At 44.6% G+C, this 16,816-nt stretch overlaps 1 protein-coding gene across 3 annotated transcripts in view; it reads right to left on the reverse strand.

The window, feature by feature from the left end:
* Positions 1-16,816, reverse strand: part of Svil (supervillin) — a 193,409-nt gene that overhangs the window by 124,848 nt on the left and 51,745 nt on the right. For 2 of the 3 annotated variants that reach the window (XM_021236005.2, XM_021236006.2), the window contains exon 2: positions 12,555-12,643. Coding sequence is in view for 1 of the 3 variants with exons in the window: in XM_040755346.1 (XP_040611280.1) it covers positions 7,251-7,275 (25 nt within the window). In the remaining 2 variants the exon portion in view is untranslated. Of the gene's footprint in view, positions 1-7,250; positions 7,355-12,554; positions 12,644-16,816 lie in introns of those variants that run through there. The other variant, XM_040755346.1, reaches the window with a different exon arrangement.

Raw genomic sequence — 16,816 nt, forward strand, 5'->3', positions numbered from 1 at the left:
CACATGCAAGTGGTAGCCAGAAGTCAGCCTTGGATGTCATCCCTTCTGAGGTGTCATCCAGCTTGTTTTGTTTTTCCTCTTTGAGCCCCAGGACTGCCATTAAACACAGCAGACTGTCCAGTGAACTTCAGGGATGCTCTTGGCTCTCCTTCCTGACACGGTTTTTAAGTGTGTGCTGCCTCACTCAGATTCTTTATCTAGGTTCTGAGGATAGCACATTTCCAAGCCCCTAGATGTTTTAATGCAACCACAAGATACTCTGCTTCTTCTCAGGATCATCAATCAATACATAATGCAGAGAATGAACTAGGTAGAGCTGTCCAGATGATTCTGGATAGTAGCCTTGGTCTCATTATGTCCTTTCTTGTTCTAAAATAACAGTGACATCAGAGCCTGACCAGGACAGGGAAAACAAGGCCATAATACACCTAAGTCTTGTGCCTTCTGACAAGACCTGCTTTCTAATGGCAATGAACTTGAGCAATAGCTGGAAGTCTTTTTAAAGCTGCTCATTTCCAGGGGATGAAAGGCTACACAACCATACTGCATACTACCCTGATTCCTGCTGTGGCAGGACAGGACTTGGATTCATTCTTTTTGTTTTTCAGAGAGCTTAGGGTTCTGACAGGGCCATGCATAGTCTCCTAACATCTATGCGTACACATCAGTGTGGGTCTAACACTGTGGTCATCTATACCACAGTCATTTTTCTTGTGAGTATCTATTTAAAAGACAAATGTCTTCTTCAGTAGTGATGGTTTCCAGTCAATCTGCTCTCCCGCACATTCAGTCAATCTGTGGAGTCTGTCTGTCTGTCGTCTGTCTGTGCTCTTGATCTGAAAGCTTCTGGCAAACTTAACTGGCCTCAGATGAAGGTCTTTTGAGCCCCAGGGTCATTTATAAGTCAGTGGGTTGAGCAAATGACTCAGCCCATTCTCCCAAGCGGCAGCTCCAGAGCAATGGCTGTGCTGCAAGGCTCGGCCCAGACAGTGCTGGCCTCATGATCAAAATGAAATGGTAGTTTGCCAAGGGTGAGCCTGGCCCAGGCTCCAGGGACACAGCCTCACTTTCGGCTGGACCAACATTGCATTCCTGGACGCCAGGGTAAGAGTAACTAGAGATGTACGAAGTGTGACATTCTCCAGTTAGGCCGTTAGATATCTAAAAATAGGGACTTTCTGTCTCTTTGAAACAGCAGGCATGGCATGGCAGAACCACAGAGGCTCTTCTCAACTGAGGCAGAGCTGATGGACATACCCAAATGAGACAGGATTTCCTGCACTAGCAAAGAATTGCCAGGTCTTCTCCTTTCCACAGAGCTACTGACATCACCAGGCACAGCACCATGGAGATTTCCTTTGCTGGGCCTAGACATCAACATGAATGAAGAGCATGATGGATCTGTTCTTCCCAAGGATTGCCAGAAAAAGGGAAGCTCTTGTGCCGTGGCCAAGGATACCAGCAGCATTATACACACTGGATACTGGGGCAGTGAGGTGGTCTTTGAAGAACATGCTCTCAGAGATGTGCACCATCCAGGGCATATACTGCAACCCAGGAGGGGTCCAGTCTTACCCTGTCCATAAAAAAGCGATGGGTGTATCATGGTAATTCAAGAGCCCAGTAAACATATAATGAGGGGAACCAGCAACATGGTAAATCCATAGAGCTAGACCCTCAATAGTATAATAATTCCACAGCACTTGACACTCTACAGTACAGTAATCCTACAGAACTGTCCCCACTACAATAGTCATTCTACAGCATTGGACCACACATAGCACAGTTATTCTACGTTGCTGGACTCTCCACAGTACAGTCATTCTATAGCACTGGACATTCTACCATACTCTTATTCTACAGCACTGGACCCTGCATGAAATACTCATTCTACAACACTAGATCCTGCACAGTAGAGTCATCCAACAACAGTGAATATGCATAACACAGGATCATGCATGCTAGAGTTACTCAGCAACACTGGACGCTCAATGTGTAATAATTTTACATCAAGGAATCCACAGAGAAAAGTCACTGGACAACACTGCAATGGTACAGTAAGTCTGTATCATTGTAATCATCCACAGTAATTTTACAGCTCTGAATCCTCCACAGTACAGTCATTCTACTTTGGACCGGATACTCCAAAGTACAGTCATCATAAAGTGATAGACACCCCACGTACAAATATTCTAGAGACATATACAGTAAGACAGTTCTACAGCACTAAATACTACATAGTACAATAAGTTTACGGTGCTGGATCCTGAATAGTACAGTCATTCTGTAGCACTGAACCATGCACAGGATAGTCATTCTACACTGCTGAACCTCTGACAGTATAGTCATTCTACAGAGGGGGACACTCCAAGGTACAGTCATTCTATGACACTGGACACTGCATAACACACTTATGCTAAAGTACTGGATCCTTCAGAGTACAATCATTCTATAGTATAGAGTACAGTCATCCTGCAGCACTGGACCATGTATAGTACAGTCATTCTGTTGTGTAAAATACAGTCATCCTGCAGCACTGGACCATGTATAGTATAGTCATTCTACTGTGTAGAGTACAGCCATCCTAGAGCACTGGACCATGTATAGTACAGTCATTCTATTGTGTAGAGTACAGCCATCCTACAGCACTGGACCATGTATAGTACAGCCATTCTATTGTGTAGAGTACAGTCATCCTGCAGCACTGGGCCATGTATAGTACAGTCATTCTACTGTGTAGAATACAGTCATCCTGCAGCACTGGGCCATGTATAGTACAGTCATTCTACTGTGTAGAGTACAGTCATCCTGCAGCACTGGGCCATGTATAGTACAGTCATTCTACTGTGTAGAGTACAGTCATCCTGCAGCACTGGGCCATGTATAGTACAGTCATTCTACTGTGTAGAATACAGTCATCCTGCAGCACTGGGCCATGTATAGTACAGTCATTCTACTGTGTAGAGTACAGTCATCCTGCAGCACTGGGCCATGTAAAAAACAGTCATTCTACACTTCTGGACATTTGACAGTGCAGTCATTCTACTGAACTCGGCCCTCCTCAGAACCATCATTCTACAGAGGTGGGCTCTCCACAGTACAGTTTATTTACAGAACTGGACCCTCCATGGTATAGTCATTTTATAGCCCTGGACACTCAGCAATACTGGATCTTTCAAGGTACAGCTATTCTATAGCACTGGACATAGCATGGTACAGTCAGTCTACAGCACTGGACCTTACATGGTATAGTTAACAGTGCTGAACTCTCCACTGGACAGTCATGTTGAAGTTCTGGACCTTCAGTACTACTGTTATTATATACATGTAGACCCTCCATAGTACCATCGTTCTACAGAGTGGAACTCTCCAGAACATAGTCACTCTATAGTTCTGAACTCTTAACTCTACAATCATTCTACAAAGCTGGACCCTGTACAGTATGTTCATTCTCCTGAGTGAATCCTATATGACATATTCATTCTAAATTGCTAGATACTCCATGATATAGTCACTCTACATCCATGGAACATCTAAGATACAATCATTCTATAGTGCTAGACCCTTCATTATATAGCCATCCAATAGTCCAGGATACTCCACAGTACAACCACTCTACAACAATGGATATTCCATAATCCAGTAATTCTGCAGTCTCAATTTTCTATGGTAGTGTAAGTTAAATTACCCTCTATTGTACACCCTACAGCACTGGGCATTCTACAGAACAGTAATTCTACATCACTGCACACTCCATAATACAGTAATCCTCCCTGGTGCAGTCATTCTACAGAGATAGACTCCTACAGTAAAGTCATTCTAGAGAGCTGTACCCACCATGGTACAGTATTCTATAGCTTAGGGACTTCCATGGTACAGTCATTTTACAGTACTGGGCCCTCCACTATACTATCTACACCATAACTGTACTCACCATCATATAGTCATTCTATAGCCCTGGACCCTCCATGGTACAGTCATTCCATAGCACTGGACTCTCCACAATATAGTAATCATACAGCGATGAACATTTCATGGCTCAACAATCTATGGTGCTGGATATTACACAGTATAGTCATTGTATGATGCTCATTCCCTCCACAGCATAATAATCCTACTTAGTTCTCCACAGTACAGTATGTTACAGCACCGAACCTTCCACTGTACACTCATTCTATGGCACTGTATTGTCACACCTTGCATGTGTCTGTGGCTTCACCTGGGCATTGGGAACACAGGTCCCCAACAGTACAAGTTGAAGAAATATAAGCAATGAGAAGATATAGAAGGCAGCTGAAATTTAGTTTAACCAAACATGTACTTCTGTTTCTTAGAGTTCTCATTTCCCTGCCATTAGGGAAGGTTTGGTTTGTGTCCAGGCACTGAAAATCACTGGCCTGGATGAAGCCTCCTTCTGTGGCTGCAGTCCATTTTACAAGAACCAAGATTCTGTCATTCCCAGGCAAAGCACCATCTCAAATTCCCCAAAGCAGAACCACAACAGCTTCCAGGGGTGGGACTGAGGGAAAGGAAGGGACCCAGAAAGGAAGGGTGCACAAGAGAGGTGGGTTCCATGAAACAAGTGGGAAGCAAGGAGACTCAATAGACAGGAAAACAAAACAAAACAGAGATAGAAGAACAAGGCACACTTGATCTTCCCTCTCTAAGGACCTGGTGTAGCAGACCAGCCCTTCAAAGATCTGAAGTGACCAGCTGAGTCCTGATGCCAGGTGAGTTACCCATGACTATGCACAAAGATTGAGGATTGGCTCAAAAGCACACATGGTCCATGTCGCAGTAGGAGAGAACGCAAGGTCCATTGTATGGGAGAAAGGGAGGAAGTCAATATATTTGCATGACCACAGTTACTACAGACTTCCTCCTCATGACTCCCTTTCCACCCATGCATCTGCTCATGGCTCCACTGAGACACTAGCGCACGAAACACAACATATGTGAGGACAGACGTTTTTGTCCATTTTGTGGCCTGTTGTCTGTCTCCAGAGACTAGAACAGTGCCTACAGATAGGTTCAATAAATACTTGCTAAAAGACTACAGTGGTATAAGTTCTAGGGTTAGGAAAGAGCATAGTTCGCAAAGTGCTTGCTATGCAAGCATGAAGACAAGGGTTTGATCCCCAGTACCCACATAAAAGTTGCTCTAACACTAGACAAGCAGAGGCAGGAGGACCACTGGGCCTCACTAGCTGGTCAGTCTAACCTAATAGGTGAGCTCAAGGTTCAGTGAGGAAGTTTATTTCATAAACTAAAATGGAGAGTGACTGAGGAAGACACCTTATGCCTGTAGCCTACACACACACACACAGAGATATACATTCCATAGGAAAAAATACCAAATTTAAGAGTGTTTTGAAGGCAGATTTTCACTCTTATGGTGCTCTTGCTTCCCACCTTGTGATCATACCCCAAGTGGTTCTGGGCAGATGATCCCACATGGCTGAATTAGTCAGCCCCCTTCCAAAGAGCCTCTTTGGGGAAGAGTTTTCTCATTAAACAGTCTGATGTCAGTCCGGAGCTCCCTGGCTCTCTCCATGCATTCTTATCCCACAGGCCTGGCATCAGTTAAGCAAATCCACCTCACAGGGACTGTACTCACGAGAGGCACGGCAACCTTCATGGACAGCTATCTGATATGGTAAGTCCTCAAGGCAGGATCGCTTTTCAGAGAGGCCCTGCCTAATGTGTTCAGATGATGGCCAAGCAGGCAAGTTTACTCCTTTCTGCCCAGAAACATGAGACTGCTTCCTGTACCAACAAGTATTAATTGAAATCCCTAGTGGGCCATCCAGGATATGAAAATTACAGTAATCTAATCTTGTAGAGGAAGAAGTACAAATAATAGTTACACGCTCTGACAAAGAGAGAAGTGATTAATGCCAGGCTGCCACAGGGTTAGGGCCCATGGTGGCTGCTCCCTGAGAACCACAGCCCAAATAGAGAGACCCAACAGGCAAACATCAGAATAGACATCCTGGCTCTCATACTTGGGCTAAGGTTATAGGAGGGGGATGCCTTGTTTTCAGGACCACATTTGGAAGACTTTTCATACTGGACAACGAAGCTTCATGGCCACAGGAGCAGAGGGGACCCGGGATGGAGGTGAGGGGCTGCATTTCAGCTCTGAGTTTACTTGACTAGAGCATGTAAGTCCCGTGGAATCATGATGTCTCACAAAATGACCTAGAAACCCCAATCCTCTAGAGGGAGGACCACAGCCTGAGCAGAGGACAATCAAGAAGAGAGCTGCCTGCACCCCGCCCAGCAACAGCACAGCTCTCAGGAAGTCCTGGCCCTCCTCTGAGGCAGCACCCTGTCTCCCATCTCCAAGGAACCACAGCCCAAGTGACCTGGGAAAGTTGGTCAGGATGCCTGTAGCCTGGAACCAGCGTTCTGCTTCTTTTTTTTTTTCTTTCTTTCTTTCTTCTGCACAGCTGTATTCAATTTTCTGTCCTTGGGGTTTTAAAGGAACATTTATTCCAGGGCCAGGATTTTCAAGTTTTATGGTTATACAACTCCCTCCCAGGGCCAAAGAATGTTTGAAAAGTCTTAAGCCCAGCGAAAGAGAATTAGTGAAACAATCCAAAGAAACTGAAATGAGAAACACTAAGACCTGTTCCAATTTGGAGTCAAGCTCTTACTTTACTGCAGTGCACATTCTATTTGCCCTTCAGAGCTCATTCGACCTATTTTTCATGCAATTATAGGTAGGGTAGGGTACAAGGTCCAGGGAGTGTGTGTGAGGGAGAGACTGGGACAGGGACAGGGAGAGAGTACCTACACAGGAGTGGCATTCAGAAGCACAAAGGTGTATCTCAGTCGTTCATGGTTCCTCCTTCCCTTCCCACGATAAAGTTTCCTATAAATTAGGCCTAGTGATTAATTAGATTTAATAAAAGATTTTAAAAGAGTGATTCTTCTATAAAGGCTATATTCTGGTTCATTTTGCCTGCTAGAGAGTTGGATATGTTGGATAGCCTTGATATTTTTGGTAGCTGACAGCAGAGGGAAGGAGGGATGGAGGGAAATGTAGGGGGAGAGGAGAGAAAGAAGTCAGGAGGGAAGACAGACATACAATTTTACTTAGAAGCCAACTGCACCATCAGCATCTAACCATCCTTGGCAGGATAAAAACGGGTGACTGCAGAAGGCCTCCCCCAGCCCATGGAGCACCAAGCAGCTGTCCAAACGTAACTCCATAGCACTACTTAGGAAAGCTCCAAGTCCCTTACCTGGCCTCTTCTGATGTCCTTTCATGTCACCAGCTCACCCTACCTCAGCCATCTGTCCACACAGGCGAGAGCACATTCCTTCATTCTACCCTGAATTCTCCCACAAGCTTCAGGCTGGCGTCACACAAACGTCTGAGCTGACAGCAAGGCAAGGCTTGGGCTCTGGGGCCTGAGGTTTACGACACAGCACACACCACCCACATTAGAGGCCTGGCTACTGCCCAAGACAAATAAGATGTTTCTGAGAAACAAAGAGATTTGCACAGATCCACCCTAAGCAGATGGAATCGGAACTCCTCCATCAAGGCAGCTGCATGTTAACAGCACCTGCTACCCACAGCAGCTCTGAGAAGAACAGCAGAACAAAGGCACTGACCTGTCCTGGCCCTGGCCATGGTGACGCCTGCTGCAGCCTGGATCTAGGGTTTAGTGCCCAGCAGACACTTCCCAACCCTTTGTCTTTGTAGTACTTTCTCCTACTCTTGAAATATCAAGCAATCGAAAGGAGTCTTTAGCACAGCCCTGGAGCAAAGTGAACAGGTTGGGCCGAAGGTCAAACAATTTCTCCTAGATAACCACTCAGTTCTCCTGTGATTGCAAGTTGATAGACACTAAAGTACTAAACCAACTGAAAACAAAATTAAAAAGCAAAATGAAACACACCCAGGATTTAAAGTAAGGGCTTCCATAAAGACAGCATATAACATCTCATCAAGTAGCTCACAAAATTAATAATATTTTTATAGTTTTTTATTACATTTTAAAAATTTATTTGCATGGGCTTATATATGTGTGGGCACCTGTGTGCCAAAGTGTGCTTGTGGATATTACAGGGCAGCTTGTAGAAGTCAATTCTCTCCTTCTTCCTTCTATCATCTAGGTCCTAGGATTTGAACTAGGTCATCAACCCAGCTTGGCAGTAGGCTCCTTTACTTGATGAGCTATCTTTTTAACCCTCATTTTTTCAAAACAGTAAATTTTAAAACCCTGTGAACCTGTGTTCTAGATTTAAGATACCTCTTCCGGAATAGCCACATTTAACACTGGAAATATAAACTTTTTTTCTCAAAACTCCAAAAACAATTCTCCATGTATATAATAAAATATAACCAAGCAGCTCCCAGCTCATGGGTCAAAAATAAACAACAACAACACATATACACATACACAACTGCTTACACCAAGAGGTATTAACTGAGGCTAGAGAAAAGAGAGCATTCTCTTGCTCCATGCCAACTCAGTCAGAGAAAACAAGAATTTTAAGTTTTCACTGTCTGTGACAGATTGCCTATATTCCAGATAAGAAAAGGTTGAACATTTTAGCTAGTGACCCTCAACCATAACTTTAAAAATCTGACTCACCATTAGAGGCCAACCTGGTCTACAAACTGAATTCCAGGCCAGCCAGCGATACACAGTGAGAAAATTACAGAAAACTCTGACTCAACAAAGAATGTGTGCACATCTGCACACACATATACATGCACACACTCATACATATATACACATACACACAGAATTACACATACACACATACACACACATAAACGAACACATGCACACGTGCACATGTACACATCATACTCTCTCTGTCTCTGTCTCTCCCCCTCCCTCCCTCCCCCCTCTCTCTCACACACACACACACACCTTGTAAGAGGAAAAACAAATACTGCTTAGACTCATCCAAATGAGCCCTGTGCTTAGGCTCAAACCACGATATTTGCCTAAAACATATCAATAAGACTTTGCAGTGTAAGGAACAGCCTGTTCCCCAGGAACAGTTTCCCAACAGAAAGAAAACCTGGGTTGTCACTTGAAGGAGCATGTGTTTCAAAAAGCAATTTTCAATCTTCTAAATTATTAAGGAAGCCTAGGAGTGAGGAGGTATGCTAATGGAGGTGACAAGAGCCACAGTCAGCATTTTTGAGATTTCCAAAAAGTATATACTAGCTTAGTCTCTCTCTCTCTCTCTCTCTCTCTCTCTCTCTCTCTCTCTCTCTCTCTCTCTCTCTCTCTGTCTCTGTCTCTGTCTCTCTCTGTCTCTGTCTCTCTGTCTCTCTCTCTCTCACTCTCTCTCTCTCTCTCTCAGTCTCTTCCCCCCCCCCTGTGCTAAAGACACCGCTCTTTCCCCTTGGAACTGTTTTTGCTAAACTGGCAAAAATCAATTGACCACAAATGTATGGATTTATTTCTAGACCCTCAATTATACCCCATGTGCCTTCATTTCTAACCTGATGCCTGGTCCTGACTACTGTAGTAATTTTACATGAGAAGGCTGAACCTTCTGTTTTGTTCTCTTTCATCCTGTTGTGGCTGCCCTGGCTCCACTGATTTTCCACATCAATCATAGTATTAACAGCAAAGGATCCAACTGAAGTTTTATAAAGACTAAATCAAATTTGTGAATTAATTGGACAAGAATTGAATTTATTTTTTAAATTATGAGACAGAGCTTCAATATGTAGTCCAGCCTGGTCTCAAACTCACCACTCTTCATATCTTCACCTTTTGCATGCTGGGTTTGTTGGCATATGCCATTATGCCCTGCTAGAAGTACTGAGTGGGATGTTTTCACAATTATTTGTTTGGTTTTTCTTTTTTTAGTTCAATGATATTCCATAGTGAAGAATATTTCCTTTGACATGTGCTAAATTTATTCCTATTCTTGTTGTGCCACTACTTGGAAAAAATTTCATTTTACATTATTCATTTAAAGTTTTAAAAAATACAACTGATTTTTTAACATTGGTTTTATATCTTATAATCTTGCGAATTTGCTCATTATCTCTCATACTCTAATGGATTCTTAAGAATTTTCTTTATATAAAATAATGCCATCTGCACACAGAGATGGCTGTTTTTTTCCTTTCTAATCTGAAAGTCTCAGATTTCATCTCCTTGCATAACTGCCCTGGCTATAACCTCTAGCACATGCTGTACTAGTTTTCTAATCTCATTAGTTTTGAGAAAGAGTCTCCAGGTTTACCAGAACTAAGAAGATGGACAAACCAAATGATGAATGGATGGCTGGATGGCTGGATGGCTGGCAGATTGGTGGATGGATGGGTGGGTAGATGGATGGGTGGATGAGTGGATGGATGAATGGATGAATGGGTAGATGGATGGATGGATGGATGGGTAGATGGATGAGTAGATGGATGAGTGGATGGATGAGTGGATGGATGAATGGATGAAACAGTAGATGGATGGATGGATTATAGGTGAGTTATTAGGAGTTATGATCTTGTGACAATGAGGATAAGTCTACAATGGGCCACCTGAAGGCTGGAGAAACCCAAGGATGCCCTGATCCATGGTTAACGCTAAGTACAAAACCCTCAGAACTGAGAATGTAGCGCTAGACCTGTCAGTCCTAAGCAGAAAGCCTGATAATTCCCAAGCTATGGTGTAAGACTGAAGTCCAAAGTCCTTAGAACACTTGATACTGCTCAGGGATTGTAAATTAGGGTATCCCATGCCTTTGCTTACTTTTCCTCATACTCTCTGCCCACCTTATGCATAGCTTACTATTTCTCACATACATGAAGTTTCTACTGCAAGGCATTCCATCAGTTAGCATATATAGGAACCTTCAGCTTGAATCACAGGATTCAGCTATTTTCATTGTATGAACAAATCTGATAGCATCTGTATATAGTCTGTCTAGTCCTGCAGGCACTCATAATTACTGTTCTTGTCACAACCATTCCTATGAGGCAGATATGATTGTCACTTCTCTGTGGGCATGGAGCATGAAGGACAGAGGCTACATGCCCTTCCACCATCAGGAAGATGCAAAAGTCAGACCCACCTAGTATTAAAGTTGGGCCACCTGACTCTAGGGGTCATTCTCTTAAGCCCTTGTGACCGAACAATTCCTTTTGTTCACTTGTGCTTACATTCTACATATAAACATCGCCAATCCCATTTATAACTATATCCTTAGTGTCTGGCATCACTTGTGGCTGATACTCAGAAAATATCAAAATTCACAAGTGGAATGATAGTCACAAGTCACAATTTGCACAGGACCATGGCAAGCACTGCTGACCACACACAGCCATGGAAGCTTGCAAGGTCCATTAGGTTTGAGATAGACCATTTAGTCAATGTAATATTTCCACTCACTTGACAACACCACCAGTGCCCACTTCACAAACAGTCTGGACGCTGTGCTCCATGAAACACTCCAAGAAATACCACTCTGAGGCAAGCCAACAACAGTCCTCAGAAGTATACATCTGCCTGACTTTCTACACTGGCTCTGCTCCTTTATTAAAGTCTAAAGTAAGCTGAGCATGATGGGATGTGTCTATGATCCCAGCATTCAAGAGACTGAAGCAGACTGGAGTGTACAGCGATCTCTATGTATATGTAGTTTCACTATGAAATTAGCTTATGTGGAAGGATTAGACTGAATATTTTGTAAAGGCCTATGAAGGTGATCACTAAAAATCAGGAGTGTGGAAATGATGGCAAAGGCTTGAGTAATGATCCTATAGAAACCAAGGGTGTAGCTACTCTTTCCCAAGAATCCTTAAAGTCTCAGTGAACTTTGAAGAAAATCTAAGCTGGACATATCATTACACTATGAATTTAGTTTATGCACAAAGAAATTGACCACTTTTCATGAACACACCCTGATAATGTATAAATAAATGGGAAAAGACACACACACAGAGACAGAGATAAAGAGGAAGGAAGGAAGGAAGGAAGGAGGGAGGGAGGGAGGGAGGGAGGGAGGGAGGGAGGGAGGGAAGGAGGGAGGGAGGGAGGGAAGGAAGGATAAGGGGAAGGGAATGGCAGAGCCAAGCAGGGGAAAGGGAGGGGAGTAGAGGGGAGGGGAGGAAAGGGGAGGAGAGGAGAGGAGAGGGGAGGGGAGGGGAGGGGAGGAAAGGGGAGGGGAGGGGAGGAGAGGAGAGGAGAAAGAGACTGAGACAAGAGGATCATGAGTTTGGGGTCAGCCTGAACTACATAATTAGAGTTTGTCTAAAACAACAGAGTTTACTTTAGAGCCAGTCAGAGCTCTTTCAGGACCACAACTCAGCTCAGAAAGAAATGCTCACATTACCTTTAACCTCCCTTTCCTGGCAGTTTCCATGGGAATAGCAGGACACAGGACTGCCGAGAACTCCATGTCCCTGTAAGCTGGGGACATGTGCTCATCCCAGGAGTGGTTTACACTTCTCAGAGCTATTTGGTTGGATGTTAGACAGGGATACCCTTCACTGTGTTCTCACAAACAGACCACCCCTGTACTGTGTTATCCTCCAAAATGTGTGTGTCTTCCCCCCAAAGACCCACCGTAACGATTAAATCATGGCCTCAGATGGGGACGCCTTCATCACCGACTGTTCAGCTTTCTTGTCTTCCAAGTTATCCACCTGAACTCTCTGGAAAAGAGAGAGAGAACAAAGCTCTTACTTTGAGGTCTAAGGAAGGCAACAGCAAATGATATAAAACACTGCCCAACCCTTGGCTGCAGTCACAAGGTGCAGACACAGGAGTAAAAGCAGCCACCTCAGTCCACAGACTTTCTCTTAAACACACCAAGCTAGAAAGGGCAGATAGCCTCCTTAGGAGTTGGGTGTCACATCCAAGAGGCACTGTCAATGCTGGCTGGATTCCTTAGAGAAAGGGAGGTGCTGAGCATGCAGAGGTTAGAACAGGACACCTAAGGCTTCCAGAGTGTGCAATTTAGTGAATTGTCTCTGAGCACTGAGTCCAGGGTGGGACAATCTTGAACACATACTTTCTTCAAAGGTTAGAGAATATAGGAACAGCACGCCTGGACTAGAAGGTCCTAGACTAGAGTGACTGTCAACATATATGCCCCGTGTATCCAGTGTGACAAGGTGTCGTGTGCAATGAGAGGTGGCTGGACTGGGAGAATCACTGCTCACATTTGAAATGACAGACTATGTGGCATTCTGGTAGCTCCACCAGGAAGGGAGAGGCGCTGACTCAGCAAGGCTCCTGCCCCAAGATGCAGAGGAAAGCAGAGAGCGGGCCCCTAGTGCTGGGGCACTCTTGTTGTAGGCTCCTGAGCTACCTCTACCTATTTCATGGCAAGTCTCTCCATCACTTCCTCGTGTCATCTTTTGAAATCATTGGGAAGGAGTTCACTTGAGCACCGAGTGCCCTGCAGTTGGGTGGAAGGCTGGAGATGCCCCGCCATGTGGAGGCCAGAGCCGGTGTCAACTCATGGTAGAAGTGTGCTAGTGTCCAGAGAATGGGACTCATTTCCAGAACCAGAGGCAGGACACAGCACATGAAGGAGCCATCCCGTGCTGGGTGAAGGGGTGGCAGTTACTCAGTTCATGTGAAGTTTCTACAAGGCAAAATAATTATCCCTACCATGTGGTGAAATTCAGACCACCATTAACTCATTACCTGAAGCCACAAAGACGGCTGCCGTGTTTATGAACTCCAGAGTTAAACAGACTGTTCTTTGTGTATATATATATATTTTAAATCATGTTCTCTCTTTCCCCACAAATGTGTTTATTACTAAAATGTTTTGGAGGCCTTATAAAGTGGGCTAGACCAATTAGAGACTGCCTTTCCCCCTGGGGCTCCTTCCCAGCATCCTTAACTATAGAGGAATGTGGATGCTTCAGAGGGGGAGTGCCAAAGATGGGAAAGACCAAGAGAGGCCGAAGGATGAAGAGAAAGGGAAGGAGAAGTCTGAGAAGCCGCAGGCAGGAGAGAGGGACAATCATCTCTGCCCAGATGGCACGTCTGTATCTGCCACCTCCCTCCAGAGCCTCGAGAACAGAGGCCAGGAAACTTGGTGTGCACAAGACCCCTTGGGCTGTGTAAGTGCAGGCTGAGGTAGAAGAAATTCCTAGTGGAGCCTGAGTACCAGGAAGGCGTCTGAAAGCTGACAAGTCACTCTTTTGTTGAAGGAATGCAGTTGTGCTCAAAGACCTGGTCCCCGGACAAAGACACTTCCTCAACACTTATGGCACCTTCATGGGGGCGGAGCGGTGGGGGGAGGTCAGCTCCCTGCAGTGGGGATAATGTGGGAGAAATAAAAGAGTGAATGCAAGTGTAGCGACAGATTGGAACTGAAAAATCTACTCAAAGAGAGAAAAGTGTGTGTGTGGGGTCTAGAAAAAGAAAACAAAATGGGGCACTAAAGAGTGCCCAGCGTGGTCAGTACAGAAAGGAAGGGGAGGGGCGAATCTCTGGCTCAGAGCCTTTCTGTCCCTGAAGACTACTAGGGCTCCTTTCCCATCACCTCATCAGGTGGCTCACAAGCACCTGTAACTCCAGTTCCAGGGGACCTGACACCCTGGGCTCTGGGGGTTCCAGCCACACAATGAGGTGCACATACCTACATGTAGGCACTCATGTAGTAAATAAGAATGAGAAGAGACAGAGCTGAAAGTCAGGGCAGGAGGGAGCTCTTGTCTGCCTCCAGGGCACCCAATCGTTCTCAGGGTCCTCGCCTTCACTTGGCCTCTGTCTCTGTGCAAAGGCCCTGGCCTGACTCGGAGGCCTAGTCTACACTAAGTGCACCTGTGGAAAGGGCGAGGTCTAGCTCTAGGGCAGGGCTTCTAAAGGCTTGTGTTTATTCTCACACTACTGAATTACCCCAGTGGCAGCTACCACTCATAAGCTGAGTATGGGCCCCTGATGGTCCCTGTTCCAGAGATGAGGAGTGTTCCCTGTCACAGGACCTGGCTCTAAGCTCTGGGTATTTCTCAGTCTCCTCCCAGGATGCCCAGAAGCAAGAAAAACAGGTTCTTAGTTCCATAGAGCCTCAGGCACTTCCTCCAGACTCCCAGACAGTTCTCAAGATGCCTTCAGGTTTCTTCCCCAGACTGCCTCGCTTCCTCCTCAGGGAACTCTTTCCTGAATTCAGACATTGAAAAGGACAGTGGCAGTGGGGTCATTCTTGGGAGACTGGTTCCAGGCTCCCCATGGATACCCAAGTGCACAGCCACTCAAGTTCCTTTAGCAGTACAATGGAGTATTTGAATAACCTAGACACAGCCTCCCCAGAGCTGTCCATCATCTCCAGACAACATGTAATAGCTAACAAGCAAGGCCCATGGAAATCATTGTTATACTGCACTGCTTTCAGAATACCACCAAGGAGAGGCTGGACATGCTCAGTGCAGGTGGTTTCTTGCATTATATGTATCTTATTAAAAGTGCAGTTGCTGGCACGTGTGGATCCTCATACTTGAAGCTCTTGAGAATTAGTTACCTTGGTAAGATGGTATCAAGGACTCTTAAATGATGGGAGAAAAAAGGTGAAGGTTATATGCATTCAGGACGGATCCTTCATCTCCCCACCATACTCTCTGGAGGTATATCTTATATTTTATAAGTCACAATCTGAAGTTTATGGACATTATATACAACCTACAGAAAATGCTTAGTACAACAAAAATTCCTTGTTCCCCTTGAGGTAATTCTTAAATCAAGACTGAAATGAGAGAGAGAGAGAGAGAGAGAGAGAGAGAGAGAGAGAGAGAGAGAGAGAGAGAGAGAGAGAGAGAGAGAGAGAGAGAGAAACCAGGCTTCTTTAGTGATCATGTTGACACATGAATAGAACCAGGACAACTTAGTTCTTAGTGGATGGGTGGAGCCTGCTTGTAGTTTGTATGTATGCTCACTGTTCCCTAAGATCAAACTTAAGCTCAAGCCCCAAGACACAAACAAGGTCAAGTCTGTTGACAAATGGTCACTTACATTAGTTTGTTCTTGACCAAGAACAATGGGTGTCCAAACTACAGATAGTGCCAAATTCTGACAACCCAGATACCTGCTAAGCAACTAACAGGAGGGTAACATATATAGCCTGGATACCCTAGGCAAAGGGGTGATTTGCATTAATTTGGCATGCAATATAAAATATCACTTATTTCTAGAAATTCCTTTTTCATATTTCTGGATGACATTAGCCACGGGTTCCTTTAACCATGAAAAGTGAAACTGTGGGTGAGAGTTTACTGCTTTATGAGGAAATTTCAAAAATAAAGTTGCAAAAGCATTGCTCAAAGAAACAATTTTTGAATGGAAATAGTAATAAAAAAGAAAAACATTCAAAAATATTTTTGTCAAAACTTCCAAACAGAGAGTGTAGTAGGCGTCCAGCTTTCAGTGGCAGGGGTAAGAAGATCTTGAGTTCAAGGCTAGCCCAGGCTAGTCAGTGTGAAAGCTAGTCAAAAGGGCAACATAAAAAGAAGGAAAAAACTCCCAAACTCGTAGCTCTAGCATTTCATCAAACTTGTAACTCAACCCTTCTAATGGAGGAAACTGGCTAAGAGAAGAGAGGGCATCACAGAGACCACAGCTCCCTCACCTGCCTCCGTGAGTCTAAGAACTAAGTATGATACACCAGGGACACAGTGAGCTTTAAAAACATGTGACCTGAATCAATGGATGGAAATATAAACACACTCCTCTGAGGGTCCTGGCCACCTGAGGTTAGCCAAGAGTTATCAGATAGCCACTTCTTGTTATATGAACAAGAATCATTTCTTCTTAAAGGGCAGAGAAGGAAATGAACAGTTGTCCAGCTCCCACACTGGCGTGTGACAAACGCGAGA

The sequence above is a fragment of the Mesocricetus auratus genome, unplaced genomic scaffold (assembly GCF_017639785.1).
Source record: "Mesocricetus auratus isolate SY011 unplaced genomic scaffold, BCM_Maur_2.0 Super-Scaffold_100013, whole genome shotgun sequence".
In the NCBI taxonomy this organism is placed as follows: domain Eukaryota; kingdom Metazoa; phylum Chordata; class Mammalia; order Rodentia; family Cricetidae; genus Mesocricetus; species Mesocricetus auratus.